General features: G+C 46.0%; 2 protein-coding genes and 1 long non-coding RNA gene across 5 annotated transcripts in view; 1 reads left to right on the top strand and 2 right to left on the bottom strand.

Annotated features, from left to right (window-relative positions):
* Nucleotides 1-407: 407 nt before the first annotated feature.
* LOC106019023 (uncharacterized) lies at nt 408-7,432 on the bottom strand. Its single transcript, XR_005268862.2, has 4 exons — nt 7,317-7,432; nt 5,415-5,721; nt 3,686-3,863; nt 408-1,123 (listed from the first exon to the last, which is right to left on the bottom strand). It is a non-coding gene; the product is annotated as an uncharacterized lncRNA (long non-coding RNA).
* Nucleotides 1,805-12,581, top strand: B3GNT9 (UDP-GlcNAc:betaGal beta-1,3-N-acetylglucosaminyltransferase 9). Its single transcript, XM_005025741.6, has 3 exons — nt 1,805-2,141; nt 8,360-8,402; nt 9,170-12,581. Exon 3 carries the CDS (start codon nt 9,234-9,236, stop codon nt 10,479-10,481), a length of 1,248 nt encoding a protein of 415 aa, XP_005025798.1. The 5' UTR covers nt 1,805-2,141; nt 8,360-8,402; nt 9,170-9,233; the 3' UTR covers nt 10,482-12,581.
* A 5,802-nt stretch (nt 12,582-18,383) lies between these two features.
* Nucleotides 18,384-21,523, bottom strand: part of PHAF1 (phagophore assembly factor 1) — a 35,119-nt gene continuing 31,979 nt past the window's right edge. For 2 of the 3 annotated variants that reach the window (XM_038185508.2, XM_072043816.1), the window contains 2 exons: nt 20,924-20,996; nt 18,384-20,441 (listed from right to left, as the gene is read on the bottom strand). In XM_038185508.2, the coding sequence (XP_038041436.1) occupies nt 20,352-20,441; nt 20,924-20,996 (163 nt within the window). In that variant the 3' untranslated portion in view covers nt 18,384-20,351. The remainder of the gene's footprint in view (nt 20,442-20,923; nt 20,997-21,523) is intronic. The other variant, XR_005268861.2, reaches the window with a different exon arrangement.

The following is a 21,523-nucleotide window of genomic DNA, read 5'->3' as shown; positions in this document are numbered from 1 at the left end:
CGCTAAAGTTCTGACCACGTTGGGTATCATCAGCTGTGTGAGGAGCATCCAGCTGAAGCTGCTGGGTGCACAATAGGATCCTGCCCAAAGTCGCACATTTCTAGGGACACCCCAAGGCTGGTGGCCCCCCTACAAATTCATGGCTCTGATTTCAAGTCAAAACCAAGATAATCCACCTTGTTTTTTCAGTTTCCAGCTACGGCCTAGATGAAGCTTTTCAGCAAATACAGCCAGGAGGGGAGCTCTGTCCCAAACCTGATGTGCGGCAGAAGTCCCCGTGTTTCTTTCAGTGCCGTGATGTCCCTGGGGCTCCTCCAGGCCCACACCATCACTGTAATCCCACTGTAATCCCACTGTAATCCTCGCTCTTAGTGAGCTTTCTCACAAGTTGCCAGCCCTGTGGGTGGGGAGGTAATGAACTTGGACTTCATGTGTTCTCCAGTGGGTTAGTATAGGAAGCTGCTGGCTGACCCGACGGCTGAACTCGGGGAAATTCCTTCTGCTACAAACTCGAGCAGAGCACTAATTCACCCTAAAACACTTAAGTCTCAGGCAGTACTTTCATCATGAGATCAGCCCTTCTTTAATTACAACACTGTGCCCCAACTGCGTGGCTTGGCGCCTCCAGGAATACAATGATACGGTGGGTGGGAAGACAGCTGGTGCGTGGTGCACTTAAGGAGCACAACACCATGTGAAAAGGGCAGGAAGTCCCAAAACCTGCGTGGGGGAATGCTGTGGAAACAGGGGATGTGAGAGCCCGATGGTTTGAGGGAACGGTTCCCCTGGCTCCATGGCTCTGAGTAGAAGAGGACAGCCCTTACCTCCGTGACTGTCACACAGGGGAGGGATGGAAAATAGCCTGCTACAGAGGAGACTGAGAAATGTACCTTGAACTGGCACGGGGAAAGTGCAAACGTGTGTAACGTTTATGGCCGAGGTTTCTCATCAGCTGCACTACTCAGCAAGGAGCAGCTACGTGTCAGACAGCTGCAGATCGGGAGGAAATAGCTTTCCCAGCCTGGAGCACCCACACGCCGGGGCTGAGGGTTGCTCTCCAGAAACTTGTTCACATCGTGGCTTTTCCCAGTGACATCGTGTTCAATAAAGCAAAACATGTGAGCTGGAATTAAAAAAAAAAATACAGACACTTATTAAAAAAAGCATTATTACATTGAGTTTGAAAAACTGTCAGGTAACTGTGAAAACAACCAAGTAGATCAAAACCCGTTTTTATGACAAGTTTGGTGTAAATGAAAAAATCTGCATACTAAAGGGGCCGCTGTCTGGAAGGGGAAGAAGGGCTGGTGCTTCCATTGCAGAGAAACCAAGAGATAGGGAACGGTGCAAATGCAGTCAGGTTGGTAGCGACAGCTCCATTTGGCTCCAAATAAAGTTTTGTATTGAAGTAATTCAAATTAATTGAAAAAAAAAAAAAAGAAAGTGGGTTTTTGGTTCAGTCTTTTGGGAGGAACCCTCAAATCTCTCTTCAGCCTCCTCACCTCCTGTTGCTTTCCTACTAGAAAGACGAAACAACCCTGGCGTGGATTTTCCTTCTGACCTGAACCAAACCTCAGTTTCTAATTCTGAGCCTTTACCAGGTAAATAATCACAATGGGATTAACATTTAACAAACGCCAAATTGCTAAAGGAAAAAAACTGACAACAAAACTATTATTAGAATAAAAAAACCCTACCCATTCCTCGGGTTGTTTTAAGGAGCAAAGGAGAGGAATTACGGGGAGCCCCCAGCCCGGCACCACGTCCGATCCCTCTCCGTCCGTGCCGCGGGGCTGGAGGCCATCCAGGCTCCCCAGGCCACGTCACGTGTCGGTGCTGGAACCAGCCCCAGCTCCTTCCCCAGCGCTCTCGCTCCATCGCCCCGCGACGCTCGGCCGGTGCCCGTGGGGAGGGAGCCCCGTGGGCTGAGCCCCTGCTGGCCCCACACAGGCGTGGGGAGCCGTCGGGGCTTTTGGGGTGAAAATGGGAGCCCCAGCCCCGCTCTGCTCGGCGAGGATTTCCTCGGTTTCGCTTGAAGGCTGAGGAATGTCTCCCGCTAACGGCATCCAGATGTGCCTGCTTGGCAGCCCGCTGCCGGGACACAACCGGGGGGACGCGGGATCGGCGCGATCGTGGGGGATGTAAGTATCTGCTGGGGGCTGCGGGGAGCTGGGCTGCGAGCGGGGGGATTCTCCCACCTCCTCCTTGCCACGCTGCCCTCTGCCTCTGGCTTTTCCTTTCGCACCGCGGGTCTGGAGATGTTTTTAAGTGCAGAAGCCCCCATTAAAATCGCTAACACGCAGCAGAGCTGCTGCAGCCCCGAACATGCCCTCCCCCAGGCTGCATGGGTTGAGCTTTACTTTAAGAACTTTCTGTGCGTGCTTTCAGTTGCTTTTACAGGAGAAAGTTTGGGTTTTTTTAGAGAATGGCTGTCTCCCAGCCCTGAGCAGCACGTTACGTCTGCAAATAGTCTCCCTCCACCAAGAGGACATGAAACTTTCCCTGGGGTTACAGCCGTGTGCTCAGAGCAAAACATGGGAATGTTGCAGGAAAAAGGGACAGAAAAACAAAGTTCAGCCGCAGCGAGGCAGGAAATCACTGAGCAGGACTTGGAGCAGCTTTTGGCTGATTCTGATAAGCTCACGCCCTGGGAATCGGCTTTACATTCGTGGAGCAGGTCAGCGTGAAGTCCCTCTGGCAGCTGTGCCCAGGTGTAACAGCGGGACCACGCTAAGGCGCTGGCATCGCTGGTTGGTGGTGCCACATCAGGGGAAGGATCTGTCAGAGGCGAAGGGCGGGGAGAGGAGGGTGGTTGCTTTGATGTGGCTCTTCCTTACCCCACCATGAGCCTGCAAGGCGTTATTCTCCTCCTGCGCCGCTTAAATGAGCAGAGGTGCCCTTCCCAAACCACGCCACGTGGACCCGAGTGATTTAGGGTCGTGGGACTGTGCCGTTCCCCATGGGGATGCTGCAGGTCCCTCAGCTTCCAATGCCAGCCTTCAAGTACCGAGCAGGAGCTCCGACGTTTCTCCACTGTTTCGGTTTTAATACCTGACAAAAAGCTTCCCCCAGGCAGGTAGAAGCTAAGAGGAGGGAACCGAGCAGCTGTCTGCAAGGCCAACACGAGACGGGTGTCGCAAGGCGAGGAGAGGCTGCAATAAAACGGGGCCGGCCAGCTGGGAGGCTGCTGAAACCACATGTTTCAGGACTGGGGCAAAGCAGGGAGATAAATAAGGGCTCCTGTCTTGCAACAGCAGGGAGCCCATCTGCTCATTCGCAGCTCTGCCAGGAAAGCTGCAAGAGGCCTTTGCAGTGAGACCCGTGCCTCTGCCACCAGCAGAGCTTTTGCCTCCAGGTGCTGCGATGGCAGCGGTGACGCTGCACGGGGCAGGAGCAGCCGTGGCACTGGCCAAAAACCTCTGAGCAGCTCCAGCATGTGGACAGATACCCAGAGACCCAGCACCGGGCTCCAGGGGGGCTGGTGCCTGCTCCGGGGGCTGCAGACGGGCGGCCCTGTGCTGCCTTCACCCGGCTCTGGCTCTCACTCCTGAGCCCTGGGAAAGGTCTGCTAAGACATTCAGCTAATTAAATTCTCCAGCCTGGTTTTGGTTTGTTTATAGCCTTTAAAATTGAACGAGACAGGCTCTTTTTTCTGGTTAGGCAGCTTAGCGATTGTTTTTCTTACTTCGTTTTTCTGGGGCTTTGCACTAACCCACACGCCAAGGGGCAGCTCTTCCCTTCCAGCCCGCCCTGTCTTCTAGGCACAACCGAATCATTCAGCATCCCTCCTGCGAGGCAAGGGACGTGTCCAGCACCAAACCCACATAAAGCATCAACGTTGAGGGTTTTGTTGTTTCTTTTGCCTGTGGAAAACAAACAAGAACAAAGAAGAAGCCATGCAAGACAAAAGCTGGTTACGTGACACCCAGACGCAGAAACTGAACTGTAGACTGCAAGCTAACACAGAACCATATTTTTTTTTTCACTTTAAAGGCTACAAAACCAGCTCAAACTGTTAAACCCGAGTTGTTTCATGCGTGTTTTGATACACTGGATGCTGAAATTTTCCTGCAGGCACCCATGGGATGAAAAATGCAGGCAAGACCTGCACCGAGATAACTCAGCTGAGATTTTGAAACCTTTGCATTAGCACTTCGCTTCTGATTTCTTTACAAGAGGAGGACGGCAGCCTGGCACAGCTCAAAGGGAACAAAACAACTAACTGTCGTGCAAAAACACGCGCTCGTTGCATTTGCCTGTTCAGCAATGTATTTAATTTAATCCAGTGCTGTGGATTTCTAATAGGAGCATAAGCTGGAGCAGCAGGAGGCTGAAGGAGCCTGGGATGCTCCTGGCACCCTGAGGGGCTGTCGGAGGCCAGAGTGGTTGCCAGCAGGAGGGGAAGGTCTGGAGGAAACCCAGCATCACCTGGGAGCAGTGCTGGTGAATGGCAGCTCTGTTTCTCTGCCCAGCACGGAGCCTGCGGAGGGGGAGCCTGGTCCCAGAGCTGGGCAGCAGCTGCGCCAAGGGGAGGGACAGCACAGAGAGCGAGGCTTAAAGAAGAAAGAAAATCTAATAACCTGCTGCTGAAGCCCCAGTAGCTGTCAGACAGCCTGGAAATTGCAGAAACCTGTTTGCAGCAAGGAGCAGATTTCTTCTGGGGGACCAGGAGGTCCTCAGTGCCCGCAGGACCTGATGCACAGGGCAGTCGGTGACGTGGTCACGAGGACACGTGGTTTCCCAGCACAAGAGCCAGTCAGTGTCACTTTGGCAGGGAAGGCAGAGTTGCAAAACAGCTGAGCACAGCCTCTTGCCACCAGTTTTGCTGTGAGGTCCTCCAGGACCTGCCCTAGGAGCTCACAGCAGGATGGGAGCAGCAGGGCTGAGCGAAGCAGTAACACTTTGTGCAGGGAGGTGAGCGGCAGCACGTGGATTTAACATGGGGAAGATGCTGCACAGAAATGATTCTGCTTCTGCTGAGAGCAGAGCTGATGGAGGAGATGGAACAGGGATGCAGAGTGAGTTTCACAACTCTCCTCTTCTGCTGGAGGCCCAATCTAGCTTCTGCTGGCAGCTAGCAGGCACAGCCAGGATGGAAAAACTGCTGGAAACAAGCTGGGATTGGGACATGCACACGGCCCTCCTGCCGCCTGCAGGGCCCCAGTGTTGGGTTTTGAGCCTTGTTCGCATGAAACAGGTTCAACAAACGCAAAGCAGAAGTAGCCAAAACCTGAAGTGCTGTCTCAAAGCACCCCCGACACCCCCAGTTTTCCAGGTTCCCCTGAGGACTGCAGAAACTCATAGAAGCCAGTGGTGGTGGATCCCCAACACTTTCTTTAGCTCATCTTACAGAGAAATGGGTAAAACACCTCTGTCAGCAACCACAGCCCCTTTGGTGCACAACCCAAACCTACCAGCAGCCGCTCCAGCTTCAGGAAGGAGAAGAGGACCTGGGTGGGAACGCTTGGCAGGGCAACAAGCTGCTCTGGGGCCAAACACAGCCTCGCTTTGCTGTTTTGGACCCTCTTCCTTGACGTTTGCAGTTTGCTTTGATACCACAGCTGCTTTTCCCGAGGCTGAGCAGGTTGAGTCACCACGCTCCCAGGCACAAAGCAACGTGCCAGAATCACCAAGGCGTCTTGACCGAAATCCAGGAATGGGATCCAGAGGCTTTTCCCCACGTGTGAGCAGGAACGCCAAGTAACGGAGACATGACAGCTGCTGCAAGAGAAGGAAATTTCCAGGATGAGCCCAAAGCTTCATGGCATTCAACTGAGAATGAAGGATTAGCAGGTTTTTATTCATTATTTTTTTTTAAATCATCATTTAACTGCTTTTATAGCAGCACCTCTTGGCTGTCATTCAGAATCCTTCTCTTAAATAAATGAAAGCCAGGAGGCTGGTTTGACCAGACGAGGAGGGACGGCTTTGGACTCGAGGCTGCTCACCTCTGCTTTGCACTACCTGTGGAACAAAGTGCTCTGGGTCACCTAGGGCTCCTCCACCTCTTCCCACCATCACTCCAGCCTCCCCCGAGGCACCGTTTGATGCAACAGCTTTGTAACCTCAGCGATGCTTCCCAAGCTGGACAGAGACCCCCAGAACATCCTAGCACAGGGGCACCCACGCTGGATGTAGACGGGTGGCAAGATGCTGTGCTGAGAAACGCTCTGCTGTACTCTTTTATCTGGCATCAAATATTTGCCGAAAGCCCCATAAATTTGTCTTTTTTTCTCCCCAGTGTCAAGGAGGATGAATAATCTTTTTGGCTCAAGGACATGCCAGAGTCATCAATCGCTCTCGAGCGAGGGACAGGACAGCTTTTCCCACACTGACGTTCATGGGTAGAGCCGACACCTGTGTTAGGATTGAGGATATTTCCTCCAGAAGAAGGAAATACATAACCTTGACGGGAAAACCCATATAATTCAATCAAGGATTCACATCAAAGGCTGGCAACTCCTTTTGAAAATTCGATGTCTATATTCAGTGCTGAACTGCTTCATTTCAGCATGAAAATTGCTATTTCAGATTCTTTTCTTTCAATAAATGAAAACACAGAAGAAAATCTGGGCTATCAGCCCAGGCGTGTAACAATTTAGGGCTTTTCTTGGCTTTTTTGAGGGCCCTTATTGCCAGATCCTGAGATGCTGGCAGGATAAATCTGTAAGTCATGGAAATCATGAGTTTCATGACACACATGTTTTATTCCAAACCCTAGCTGATAAAATTAAACACGGGAAAGAGCCAGGACTTTTATCCAGCTCCTTAATTACCATCTGGAGCTTGGCAGCTGAAATAAGATCAAACTTTTGTATAGAAAAGGGAAGAAAAGATTAAAAAGGGGAAAGAGAGGAGACTTTACAAAGAGCTTGAGCAGAGACACCCAGACATCCCAGCACTGCCAGGATCCATCCTGCCAGGGGCTGCACATCTCCTGCTCACTACAGAGTGCCGTGGTTGCCTATCCCATTACAGCAGAAGTAGGAAAAAATCCTCAATTTTAGCTTCCAGGAGTCTTTTTGAGAAAAGCTCCCTCTTTCAGGTAGCTGAATATCACCCAGCAAAACTAGTTGCTTCTGATGTGCGCCCACGTAAGAGGGAGGGCACGGCTTTCTGTCTCCTTAGCAGGTCCAATTCAGTGGCACGCCCTGGGTGTAGTGGGACCTGCCTTTCATTTCCTGCAGCTCCTGGAAAATTATTGAAGGTAATTTGAAAAAAAAAAGCCTGCTGGGAACTGTGTGGTGACAGATAAAGGACGATTTAGCACACGAGATGCACAGCAGGCTGCTGCAGAGACCACAATCAGGACTCACCAAGGGTAACAGATGTGAAATGCAAACAGCTTGTAGGCATTCGAAGGGACTCTTTCAGCAGGCTGAAGATAATGATAATTTGAAAGCTGGACTGGTTAAAACATCTGCCTGGCCTAGGAGGGAAGCAGAAGGTACAGCAAAGTTATGCTTGGAAAAGAGAGAGCTGGTACCATGTGGCAGCACGCTGCTCCGCATTTCAACAGCAACTTGGAGAGGGGGGTTAAATAGCGATGGAAAAAACAAAATATTTTCAAATACGGAGATCCAAGAAATGTGCATCTAACAATTTTAAATGTGCTGGCCAAGAAATTAACTGCTTTAATAGCTTTAATTTTTCATAAATCTTGAAATGCTGCATCCATCCCTGGGGGTAAGGCTATGCCACACTTTAATGCTTCGGCATTCCAGGCTTGTCAATCGCATTTTGAGCTACAAAAAGCTTACCTTATGCCTGATACAGAAATCGTGGTTAATAAACAATTAGCAGGGGACACAACCTGTGACATTGAAGAAAGATTTGCTGGAAAAGGGTGCCACTGAGCTAAAGAGGGTCCTGGTTTAGGTCGGAATACACAATTCTGACAAGTCCGTAGCTGTCTGGGAGCCGTGAGTCAGCCTGATGGCAACGGGGCTTGATTGGAGGCTGAGAATCCACCCGCGTGCTCTCGAGTTTAACAATGCTGAAAACAGTTAAGTACAGGAAAAATTGTGTAGAAAACCACAAGTCCTGGCTCCTCCACCCTCTTCTGTCCTGCCTCAGTGTTTCAGTCCCTTAAGCGAAGACAGACTGCGGTGCAAGCAGACAGCTTTGGCTTGAGAAGTTTTTGGATAATATTTTCCCAGCTTGTTCAAAGACAATGACAGCAAACTGTAATACCTTCAGACATATCTTCTACTAATACGGAACAGGCAAGACAGATTTGTAAATCACATAGGAGTGTAAAAGATTGCTGGTGTGGCCACAGCCAGCTCCCTCCCTGAACTAGATTTATGTCCTGCTTTCTGCCTTCTTGTAACTCTCCTTTTTTTTTTTTTGTTTGCAGCTGAAGAACTGATGGAATGAGACAGATCATCTCTGGGAAAAGTGTAAGTGGAGAATCAAATCTTGTATTTCAAAAGGCAGCTTCACCTCTCATATGTGAATAAAACACTCCTAATGCTAGTCTCTGCCTTGCTTCTGTGTTTTGGGATTTATTTGTGCATCTCTTGCTTAGTGGTTAGGAGCAGGTTGGCAGAGGCAACGTGCCTGTACCCTTTCTAACCTTATTAATGGAAGAGAAGTTATTTATAACAATTTAATATTTTATAAAGATTACTGGCAGCAAAAGGGCCCTATGTGCATTCAAGAGCGTGCCTAATGTATTCATTTTGAAGGCATAAATCACAGTTGGTTTGAGAGTTCACTTTGGGTTTGGGGAAAACTCCAGTGATTGTCCAGCTACTGAAAACCTGCTTGTCAGCAGCCAGTTACCAAGTCAGAAGGAATTAAAACCCAACGATTTATGGAAGTACGGCACTGTCCATCGGTCCCTGCTTTGGGAAGAGCAAGGTCAAAAAGCCTCTGAAATGGCAAAATGCATTCCGGAGGGAGGGACATGGGAGGAAGGACAGATTAGTGGTGTATTTTGGGAGTGGGTGTATTTTGGGATTGGTTTTCAGGACGTTGGATGACTTCTTGGTGACTTACACCTAAGCAAGTCACAGAGCCAGATCAGTGGGATCTGTGTTAGGTTTGGGACCTCTGCATCTCTTAGCAAGTTCCTTACCATGTCTTGGTGTTTCCATGAATAAAATGTGTTTGCTGGCTTGTTTTCTAAATCCTGCTTGGTGACATGCTGCACATTTATTTACAGATGAGCATTGGTGCCAGGCAGCTCAGACACAGCTTTTAGCAGTCCCAGGAAGACCGCGGGGACAATGAGAGTTCGTCTCAAAGGGGACGCGATCTGTACCCTTCTCCTGGTGGTCGCACTTTGCTCTTTACTCTACACCCAGCTGGAGCATTTTGCCCCAAAAGGGCACAAGGAGCCGACGCAGAAGCAGCCCTCAGTAACGCAGCGAATACTCTCTGACCCCAGAGCACCTGGGAGACCCACACCAGCAGAGGCAACAGCACCCAGACCCCAGTTAATTCCCACTGTTAGACGAGCAGAAGCAGCTAACACCAGGGTCCAAACTACAACCCCAGCCCCAGCAGCCGATTCTGCTTTCAACTTCAAGCGCTATCTCCTCAACAAGGACAACAGGAACTTCAACCTCCTCATCAATCAGCCCAAGAAATGCAAGAGAACACCCGGAGGTCCCTTTCTGCTCATCGCTATCAAATCGGTAGTTGAAGACTTCGACAGACGAGAGATCGTCCGGAAAACTTGGGGCAGGGAGGGTTTGGTGAACGGGGAGCAGATTCAGCGAGTGTTCCTGCTGGGAACACCAAGGAATAGGACAGCACTGGCCACATGGGAGACCCTGATGCACCAGGAGAGTCAGACGTACCGCGACATTTTACTTTGGGACTTCATGGACACTTTCTTCAACCTGACCCTGAAGGAGATCCACTTCCTGAACTGGGCTGCTGAATTCTGCCACAACGTGAAGTTTATTTTTAAAGGTGATGCTGACGTTTTTGTTAACATCGAGAACATTGTTGACTTCCTCGAGAGACACAACCCCGCCGAGGACCTCTTTGTTGGGGACATCATCTACAACGCCCGGCCCATCCGCGTTCGGAAGAGTAAATACTATATCCCAGAGACCATGTACGGGCTCAGCATCTACCCTGCCTACGCAGGAGGAGGAGGTTTTCTGCTCTCCAGCTGCACCATGAGGAAGCTCTCCAGGGCTTGCAGAGAGGTGGAACTCTTCCCCATCGACGATGTCTTCTTGGGCATGTGCTTACAGAGAATCAACCTCAAACCCATTCTGCATGAAGGTTTCAAGACCTTTGGAATCGTCAAGCCTTCTGCTGCCCCGCACCTACAGACGTTTGAGCCCTGTTTTTACAAAGATCTCATGGTAGTTCACAGCCTGAAAGTTGCTGAGATCTGGCTGATGTGGAACCTGCTGCACAGCCCGAGGCTTTCCTGTACTCAGAAGAAGCAAGTGAAGAAGCCTTTCCAATGGAAGAGGAAAGCTCAAACAGCAACACAGGCATCGCCCCTCAGATAATGCAGGCAGACTGCAACAAAAGCACAAGGAAAAACAGCTGAGAAAGGGAACGTCAAATTTTTGCAACCAAATGAACAGACTTTAGAAGAAGAGGGCTTTAGCACAGCCTATTTACGAGCAGACGACAAAAACTATTGCAGAAATGTGCCAAAATTCCCCATTTGCACACACATACCACGTAGGTCCTTCTCCAGTAATGTGCCCAAATAATCCTAACAGTATCTTTAATTTATTATTATTTATTAGAGCAACATTAGTGCTTAGCAGGCCAATGTGTACAGACACATTGCAAAATGCAGTCTGGGGAGATGTTTCAGCATTATTAGACATGCAAAATGGAAGGAGAAAGAAGAGACGAGGCCAAGAAGCACAGGGATCGCTGTCAACTTATTCCTTTGATTAGGACTGGAACTACTCAGACTCAATGAGAAACAAGCAAACTACACAATTAACTAGAGCAAAGGAAATCAGGTGTCCTCAGTGGGTGCTCAAATGAAATCACCACTGCCTGGTCGGCTTTCTGTGAGCCTCAGAGGAGAAGAAAAGAACAGCTTTGAATTGGAGTCCCTTATATGTTGCAGAACTACAAGAAAACAAGCGTGGGGGCTAGGGCTGACACAGCTGGCTGAGCAGAAGCCATATGAGTAGGTAACTGGGAAGGGGTAAGATCATTGAAGGGCCTTTAAAAAAAGGAAAAGAACTTTCAGTTGATCCCTTTTCATGTCTTGATTTTTCATTAATTGTAGCAACACACGAGTTCAAAGACATGCTCCACTGACACGCTGTCAGGACTCAGGGAGCAGGTTATGGCACTTTAGCGAGCTCAGACTCTACATTACGCTGACTGGCACTCAGTGAAGACTCAGAGCTGTCCAACAGCATCCAACCTCTCTTACCGCGTAATCCAGCTCTTCCAAAAGCTATCTGGAGAGATCCTTTTGGCCTTTTGCTTGTGAGAGTGAAATCACAGAGCTGCTGCTTGCATCACTTTTGAGAGCTCCTTCAGACCACAGGAAAACTTGTCAATGGACTGGGCTGGTTCCTCCAGACCTCGGTGCTCTTCCTGGCACACAGTCAGCTGCAAAGAGCAGCCAAGACTTTCAACATTGCTGTGGGTGTCATGGGAAGGAAGAAAGCAGTCTTCAGAAAAAAGAGCTTCAGAATAAAAGCCTTTCTAAACTTATTGCAAAAAAAGCAGCAGCAGAGCAATTTTTCTGTTGGTAGATGACTTTTCGTGTTTCAGTTAGTCTGTAACTTCATAAATATTTTAAACATCCGACAAGAACACTGGACTGCTTCGTTTTTCAAAGAACTGTCAATACTTCAGAGCACTTTGTTTTTTCCAGCAGCAGATTACCATAACAGAACATCCTTTTCTTGGATATCAAAGAGGAAGCAAATCCCTCCAAATCAGGGTTAAAAAGCAATGGTATACTCGAGGCAAAGAGCCTGGATTCGCTTTTGATACTGGATTTGCTAATCCTTTTGCAATTTTTCCCCCCCCTCAACAAAACATCTATTCATCAGAGTATCCCAGATGCCATCCCCCTTCAGGAGAACACATCCACACAGCTTCAAAGGCAATCACAGTGTCATGAACCTTCAGGAAGCTGCTTTCCCTTAAACAGAGCCTGCAGCACAGCTGCACTTCAAGACCTGGGTGTGGCCTTCCTCCCATCCAGCTGCAGGCTGGACTTTGCTCTTGAATTAACTATGCACAAAACGTCAAGGAAAATATGCTGGTGGTATCTATCAACAGACTATTGAAAAGAGCCTTAGATGTTATCATAATCTTCAGAGTTTAAGCCCTAACGTATTTCCATGGAAAGGCTGGCCATGTAGAAATCAAAGAACCAAAAGCTGATTTTGGATATTTTCAGGACAAGAGCCTGAAACCCAAAATTCTCATGCAAGCCTCACAAGTTGCTCTGTAAAGTGTGGGAATAAGCCAGAGCCTCAGTGGTGGGAGAAAGCTGTGCCCATCTGCTAAAGTGTGTGATATGTTATGTATTTATGAGTTTGTACAGAAACGTATTACCTGAGATTAGTTTACAGTTTCGGAAGTTATTTATACCATAATTAAAAGATAGCATGCAGGCATGCCTCCAGTTGTCAGAGTGAGTCTGTCGAATGCATCTGCATACACACAAGACTAACACCACATGTATTTTTCATGAAGAGAGCAACTTGAAAATGTATTATTCATTGTTTTGGATAACTTGGTAAGTCTTTCCTTATGCCAGACTTAATTTAATGGTAACAATAGAAAAACAAACACAGCTTACCTAACAATTTCTTACAAAGCAGCCGGTCAGGTTCAGCAGTCTTTATTAAGATCTTCCTTTTACGTTCGGAGATGCATTAAGGTTTGGCTCCTCCCTCTATAACATTTTCAGATCTGCAATCTACCCACAACACAGCATTAATGAGTACATTTTATCCCAGATTAAAGTAGCAGTTCAACATCCTCCTGTGCCAGCACACATCCTGGTGACTGGCAGAAACAGAACTAGGACAAACTGCTCACTTCTTTGCCCGAGTCTGTGGAATAGCTCATTTCTCTGTCCAATTAATATGAATCTAACATCTTTTAATGAAAGATACATCTGCTTTTATTTGTCAGTCTTTGCTGTGCGGCCCGTTTCATCTGGATTTAAAAGTTTCCATTTGCTTCTGCAGTTGAAGTGGAAGTTTGCAGACCCCAAATGACAGCATAACGTGCTGTGAAAACACTGGAGGGCAGAGCTGTACCCACTGCAGTTTATTAATCTCTTACTGCTACAGCAGGCAAAAAGTCTTCGACTGAAGATTGTTTCCTAAAAAATGTGTTGCTTTTCCACCAAAAAAATCTTAGGTGCTCATTAGAATGAGTAGAAAAAACCCTCTACTGACCTCCTTTTGAAGCAAACTGCTAGAGGTGGATCCAACTCAGCTCTGAACGCTCTGGTAGCGCTTGTTACAGAAATAAAAAGCATGCAAATTATTTTATAGAGATAGATCAGTTATGGTAATGATTACACAGATTGCAGGATGTGTAAAAAGAGCATTGCTACCCAGCTTACACATCAAGGAGGAAAGGGAAAACTGACATACCCAGAGAAAGCATAATACTAAAAATATATATAATAGGCTAACAGACAAACCTGTATTTAAAAGCTTACATTTGGCTCCATTTTCGGCAGCAGAGACTACTGAGAAAACACTGAAACACCTGAAATGCCACTCTGAAATGAAGCTGTTTGCTTCAGATGCTCAGACGTGGACTTCAGTACCTAATTTCAGGAGTGGCAATGGAACCAACGATGCATTTCCTATGGAGGGCCTTACTTCCCATATAAATTTGTTTTCCCTGCAAGGAAGAGAGCACAGAAGCACATTAACTTATGCATTAAGCATGTGAAAAGCAGATACCAACCACTCCACTTTACCTCTGTAAGCACAACAAAATTCACAGATTAAACATAATCTACTCACATTTTGTAAGGCCTCACGATGCCTCCCAGAACACCCAAAACATCCATTACAGAAGGAAATTCTGGGCAGCTTTTATTAACTGTCTAGTGGGGCTTTGCTACAAAGCTTTGCTTAGTAATTTTGTTTATTACTATATTTTTTACATGTTAGTTACTATAAACCATGATGAGAAAAAACAAAAACGTCCTGTGTGGGTACCACCAGTTGCAAGCAGACACCCTCAAGACAGACATAAATATCCGAAGCTAATAGAGCATAGTAGGTTTTCTTGAATCCCAAGGATCCACACACAGGCAATTTGTTCCCTACTGTATGTAAGTAGCCAGATTTGGTCATTCTAACGAGCTGAGCTGGCCTGAACCTCACATTCAGCACCTCTGAATGCATCTCCGAACTTATAAACTGCTGGTGAATGCCAAGATCTCTCATTAGGTCAGGCCACTGCTGACTTAGACACCATAAAAAAGAAAGCCAAGACGGCTCTGAAGTAATGGAGTGCTAAAATACTGAGCTTCCTGTCTGCAGTTTAATTATTCATCTTTTGCAGTGGGTTCTCGGAAGCGAGCCCCAACTGCAGAAATCAAACAGCACAAAGTAATCGAACGCCTCGGAGAACCCTCGCTAATATGAGAGCCAAGAACATTCCCCAGAGTGCTGAGACCCCAGCAGACCCAGAGAGGAGAGTCTGAGCCCAGGCCTGGCCTGGTTTGAAGAATTGTTGAGCTCCCGATAGAGCTGGAGGTCTCAGCAGCCCTGAAAATCAGCCCGACACATTTCCCTAACGATGCTGCTATCTTCACTGAGGTTTGTCAGAAGCAGTAACGCTTTAAAATTCAGCTTGCCATGATTTTTCCAGGCTTACAGTCAGTATGGAAACCAGACTGAGAAGTGAGGAAAAACTAAAACCCAAAGTATGAGTGCATTTGAGTCCTTCCAAGAGCAGCAAACAGCCCCCCCACCAGCCCTGGCCAGTTCTCCCTGCAACTCACCCAAACTGAGCTCACCCCTCTCTCTCCCTTCCCTTTCCATCCTTTGACAATTTGACAAATCCTGGGAAAAACACACAACTACGCAGGTCCTCAGTGATTGCCTTGTCCTCTGGGGGCCAATGGAGCTTGATGGGAAGAAAGCTGTGATATTTCAGGGGTTCAGGTTTCCAAGAGAGACCAACCGAGGTGCAAAGGCACAGTAGCGATGATTCAGGCTGTTTTGATTACTTTCCTGATTGGACTGCGTGTTCATAATCATGCAGAGTGAGAAAGACTGGTATTTAAAATAAACACCTCTCTGAAAGATACTAATAATGGAACAGAAGTTAAGCACTACTGTGAATCTGTGATGTAGGTTTGAAACACTAAGACATTTAAAACCAGCTTCCAAAATTGCAATATGAATACTTTAAAATGACCAAACTAATAGCATTTAAAGGGGAATAAGATAGGGCGTGCAAGATAAAAGGTTATATTAAAGCATAAAAGGCTGATCCAGAATTAAAGTTGTCATAACACTACCTTATAGCGCAGTGCACAACCTCATCAGCAGACTCCAGCTCACCTTTCCCACTAGGTCAAGCAGAAAGCCTTCCCAGATCACGAAGAGGAGCAATTCTGCCTGCTGGAAAAAGAAACATCCCCACAAACCAACCCGCATGCTTAGATACAAAGTTTATCAGATAAACACTTTTAGTAGTTTAATTAACTGCAGCTAAAGAATATGGTATTTAAGTTCAACCCCACTTCCTTAACTCCAGATTCTATTTTAATGCTTACTGAAGATGCAACTCCTGTGCATCATTTTTCATTTTCCCATGTTTTCCTTCGGCCTTACCTTACCTCTGAAGCCTCCTGGGCCACAACTTCCCTGAGGAAACCCAGCCAGAGCTGAGTGTCGTTTTACCAACTCCTCAACCACACAGTGATGTATTTGTTTGGCTACACGTGCTGTAGCAAGCTGGCTGACCAGACGAGTTGTAGAAGACAGCGCCTTTGTGTTGGTGCAGTTGTGATACAGTGGTTAAATAGTAACAAAGGTGTCTATGAGACAGGAGATGACATGAAACAACTGTATCTGAGCTAGCTCAGACCACTTTTTGCTTCACAACACCAAGCTTTAGCTTCTAACAACCTTTAAGTCATTGTGAACCAGGCACTAGCACCCCGGTTTCCCTCGGGAAAAGCCAGCTGGAGCATCCAGCCTGCCCCTGTTAAGGCTGAATCCCCACCTTGCTGTGATGCTGAGCCCTGGGATAGACTTTGTTTTATGGTTTTGATGGAAAGTCTGGATCATGAACCATCATAAGCACATGAATCAGACCTCACCCACCACCTGCTAGCTATTTCAGCAAAAAGATCTGTTTAGAATGAGAAGTGTAAGGGTTCCTGGCAACAGAAAATTGGGTTTTCTTGACAGGAACTGCATTTTTGGGAACAGAGGCTTCTAGTGTTACCCAGCAGCACCGATCAATACAGCACTGCTTGCAGCACTCGTGGGAGCCCAGAGACTGTGTGCAGGCCTGCGAGTACGGGAAGAAAGTCAGATTCACCTCCAGGGGAAGGGATCACAGCTCTGTTTTATTACCCGTAGGTAAATGAAATACTGTGGGCAATATTGTGATATTCAAAGCTGAGCAGGCAAACACACGCACATATTCTCATTACTGCACGCAGCAAGAAGGCACACATCACAAAGGGACTGGATGCATGTGCTTTATTAAAAATGCACTTGTACTGAATGCTGTGTCAAGGAAACAGTTGTTTCATGTGAAACCAAAATGATGGCCCCATGCACATGTGGCAAACATGCAGGATCCGCATAAAACAGCACCCAACTCTGTGCACACACTTAAATGGGATCAGACACTGCCCAGATATCTTGGTTCCTTTGGGAGGGGAAGGTGATGCAGCTAGCATCACACCAACTCCCCTAACACATCAGCACCAGCTTGGCTTAGTCCAAATAGGAGCAAACAAAAAATCTCAGAGAAGTGAGCTCTATGAACAGCTGCAGCTACAGAGGGTGAGTGGGGAAAACCCAAAAGAGCTGGTCCACATTACCTACCCCGTCCTTTCTGTAAAGGAAGCTGCAGACTGACCAAAAAAAAAAAACCAAAAACATACAGCAAAAGAGCAAAGCAAACACAAGAAGTGGGGGAAAGTGCTTTCACTCCTCACTGATAAATTGAAAGCACTCTCATCTGAGTCTTTGAAGGCTCCTTCTTTCCTCCTGCCCAGCTCTGCAGAGCAGCAACGTGCTCTATACAGATTTTAAGCAAAGGACAGAAGTACCAGGGTGAGCTTCTAACAGACAAAATGTTCTCTTCTCTTACAGAAGAGATTGCTGACAAACTGAAAGGCTGCAATTGGGAACAAAGCAGTTCAGAACAAGTCACAGGGATGTAACAAGCTGTTTTTCTTAGCAACAGAGCAATAGGTTTTTCAAGCAAAGCCACTGATCTTCCACATCTCAGGACTGACCTTGAGAAGTACCTGAGTTGTTAAGAGTACATTTAATTATCTACAACAGACATTGTTTGACTCACCGAAATACTGTAAGTGAAGGCAGGAGCCACTGAAACTGTTACACACCTTTGGCTAGCTGCTGCTATCCTGTCCTAAATCTCAAGGTCCGTGCTACAAGCAGCAGTCCTGACCTGCAGCTGAATATGCTTGAAAGCTGGATTTTGGTAGCACTTGTGTAGCTGTTACTCAAATCATCCTGTCAAGAATTCGTCTCCTCTGGTAGCTAAATTGGAGTTATTGTTAGAAAAGGATTAGTTAAAATTAAGTGAAATTAATGTATGATCATCATATTTCAGTAACAAGCATACATCTACACACACCTCAAGTGACAGTGAAGTTCTGAGAGCACACTGAGCCAAACGCGGTGAGCAAGGTCACTTTGTATCCCCAAACCAAAGGGCACTGTAGCACTGGTGGCTGAGGGTTTTACCACACCTAGGCAGGCAGGGCAGGAGAAATGCCTACACCTGCACCGAGCTCTAAGCTGCTTCAGGGCAAGCACACTTTCAGTGCTTTGCTGCTTGAACACCTCAAGGCACAAGTCAGCAGCATGAGAAATCACATTTGCTGTTCTTACTGCACGCACACATTTCTTTGGTCCTGTTGTGCAATATTCAAACTCCCTGAAACTCGATCAATTTTAATAAAATACCTAAGGGCTGACGTGGGTGTAAACAATTCTGTTCTTTTAAGACGATACAAGAGCCAGTGTTATTTACCATACCTTAACAATTTCCTTCCCTGCTGCAGTGGAAAAAATTATACCTACGTGCCTACTCTGAAACAGGCTGTAAATTATGCTAGTTTTTGTACTGCTTCTCTGGAGAACATACAATACTGGCTGTGAAAGGAGGGACGCTAATACGGTACTTCAAATACAATGCCGGAAAAACATTAAAACAAAAAGGACTGACTGATAAGAAAAAAGGCAATAACATCCATGGTTTTATTACAAAAACACCCAGTAACTGTATTTAACACAAAACAGTAACTGAGAGTCTCGTTTTATTTTGCTTTCAGTGTACATGCTCATTATTATTCCATTTAATTTACAGAAGGGCTATGTAAAATGAAATTAAAATTAGAGAGGAAACAAAAGGAAGGTTGAGGCATAGAATTTTCTTAGCAAGCAATGATCACAGGAGACAGCACAGATTGAACAGGGGTTCAACAGGAGTGACACCTAGGGATAAAGGTAAACAGTAACTTTTTCCTTATCCATTAGATTCTCCGTGGGGCTTTTTTTGTTTGTTTTAGCAAAACAGTTTAGAGTATCACAGTATACAGGAAGACTAAATGGCAAAGAACGTCTCACACACGCACCACATTTATCCCTGCTACTGGTCCAGGATCCAAAACTTCAGTTAACATTCAACTTCCTAGCTCTCATTCATTGATAAACTATACAGGATTACACTGTACATGGAGTTAAAATTACAAAAATGTCATATTTACAAAATCTGTACACACATAGTAAAACTCACAAAATTGTCATCTATGTATCACAAGTTGCTACACCAAAATATTAAAAATGGGATAAAATTATACATTTCTCTTGTCCATTTTTAAAAAGGGTTCAATATTTCAAAGACAGACCACCTATTTCCCCCAAATAAGACTGATAAGAGAACTAGAAACCTAAAGTATCCTCCTGGGATAAAATGTTGCGAGCAGCATCTCCCAACTAGAAAGAAGCCTATATCCTGTCTGCTGGGGTGGGGTGTGCAGTTAGCATCTATGTACAGAAATGGTGAAACTACAACGAGGATGTCTTTGGCTAAACCTTTGGCATAAATTAAAATCACACATCAAAAGTTACAGAAAAGGTTTTCTTGGTGATGGCAGAGCTCGGGGATTTCTTTCTGAGATACTGTTATATACAGTTTTTCTTTCTCTAAGGAAAGAGGGTAGGAAAAAAGGATTCGGGGAACAGATGAAAATGAGGCAACGCTAGTTCTTCATCAAATTTTTCCATTGTAAGAAACATTGTATCAAACCTTTTCACTAAAGCATAATTCAATCATAGAAATAACCTCGTCCAGAATTTCTTTGTCTGAAACCGCGTATGAAAAAATTAGTAAACCAGCCATGGCAGAAAAAAATTGTTTCAGCACATCAAGTACATATTAGTGCAGGAAGGTGGATTAACTCGATCCACTGTATAAATAAGCTTTATGCACAGCGTACATTAAATAACCATCACACCCCACTCACACCCAGTACACAGATGCTCCTCAGTGAAGATAAACGTTTATCAAGTAATTAAAGTGTATGTAGTGCAAATGTTACAACCAAGTATTATGCACATGCTACTTGCTTGGTTTAAAGTTACACGAAGATGTGGTGCCTGAAATCATGGACATATATACATCCTTGTCACACTTGGTACAATGTCCTAAGCCACAGAAATACCGATGTGTTTTTATCTATATATATATACACACACACGTTTTCTTAAAATGTGACCACCACATCAATACAGTAACACAAACAGACTAAAAATCAATACCTGCTTCCAGATGCTCCAAGGCTCAGAAAGTTTGTGCTTCTAACTCTTGCAGTCATTACGTGCCCCCCTTCCACGCTCCCCCCTCGCCAGCTGGGACGGGGGGGACAGTCTTCAGGTCTGTGCTGCATAGGATGAGGGCAACTGAGAGGAATAAATGACGGCACAGGCACCTAAGCTGCTTTCCTCCATCAACAGTTCCATGCCCCATGATGAAGGGTTGAGAGAATTTCCCCTCCACACCGTTCCTGGGTGGAGGCTTATTGAAAAAACAAAAATCATAACGTGCTTTCCATATTATAAGTGGCAGCAAATCAAGGCACGCTGTACTAATTCTGTAGCATTTAGATTAGCTGACTTTGCAGGGGATGCTCACTGGGGAAGGTCCGATGTTCTCAACTGGCTGCTGGGCCGCGTCGGGCCATACAGAGTAACAGAAGCTATATGATTATTCTGCATCACCTGCAAAAAGACGGCAGGGAAAAAGGAAAATTAGAAGAACTGTAGACCAAACAGGAACTTGAAGAGTGAAAACAGCAAATATGGAACTGATCTGCCTGCAAAAAGAAATCCCACCAACAAAATAAAGCAACCAACGTGTTCAGCAAACAGCTTGTGGCTGGTTCCTAAAAGCAGTCTCTAGATTTCCATGACATTTAAACATCAGCACCTGGAGCTGAGCTCATGCATCTCCTGCTAGATCTCCTGCTAGTGCAAGCCCTAGGTGACAGAGCTGAAGTGCCAGCTTCAACTCGCTAATGTACAGCCTCACAGAAGAGGCTGGAAAGTTGCCTGCTCTGCCAATCATCTCTAAAAGGACAGCCCCTCCCAAATGCTGACTTTTGATGAAATAGGAAATAAGAGGCCAGTAAAAAGTAATAACAGCAAAGTCCTCGTCATGTTTGCTCAAATATATCAAGCTTTTTTTTTTTTTTCCCCCTTACCTCAAAGATCATTCGTTGCAGTCCAAAGCAAAAGGTTGACCCGAAGGGGTTAGTGTTGTTCGGAGATGATGACCTGAACAGAAGAGAGGGGGAAGAAATTGGACATGTGAGGACTGGGAATTTCTTGGGAATAACAGGCAGTTAATACAGGGTAAGTTATGGCATCTTTGTCATGTTAAATAGCTTTCATAATAAGAAAGTAAATCTACGTTACACAACACCATTGCTAGTTTCCAAGTGAGCCAGAGGAAACCTCTGGTTAACATCCCAGAAGGGTTCCTAATGCCAGGGAAGAAAGGAACCAAAGCTAACAATGACCTCTACAGGAGAGCTTTCTTTCACTGAACTTGGACAGGAAGAATCCTGAAAATAAACAGCGAAGACACAAGTACCATATCATTTATTACAAATAATTTTTGTCCAAGATCTTTTGCCATTCTTCGCTTTTTATCTCTCAGCCCTTTTCAAGTGTATTTACTATAAACTACTTAAAAATACTTCTTAACATGGATTCAATTTCATCATCTTACAGACTAATCTAAATTTTATTAAACAGTAGTTTTCAAGATCACTTATCCTTTAAATAATTTGGATTTTTTT

This window comes from Anas platyrhynchos, chromosome 12 (genome assembly GCF_047663525.1).
Source record: "Anas platyrhynchos isolate ZD024472 breed Pekin duck chromosome 12, IASCAAS_PekinDuck_T2T, whole genome shotgun sequence".
NCBI lineage: Eukaryota > Metazoa > Chordata > Aves > Anseriformes > Anatidae > Anas > Anas platyrhynchos.
This window is presented reverse-complemented; position numbering and strand designations above follow the sequence as displayed.

What these genes read in the sequence shown, in the direction of transcription:
- B3GNT9 (XM_005025741.6), top strand. Translation starts at nt 9,234, where the DNA reads ATGAGAGTTCGTCTCAAAGGGGACGCGATCTGTACCCTTCTCCTGGTG.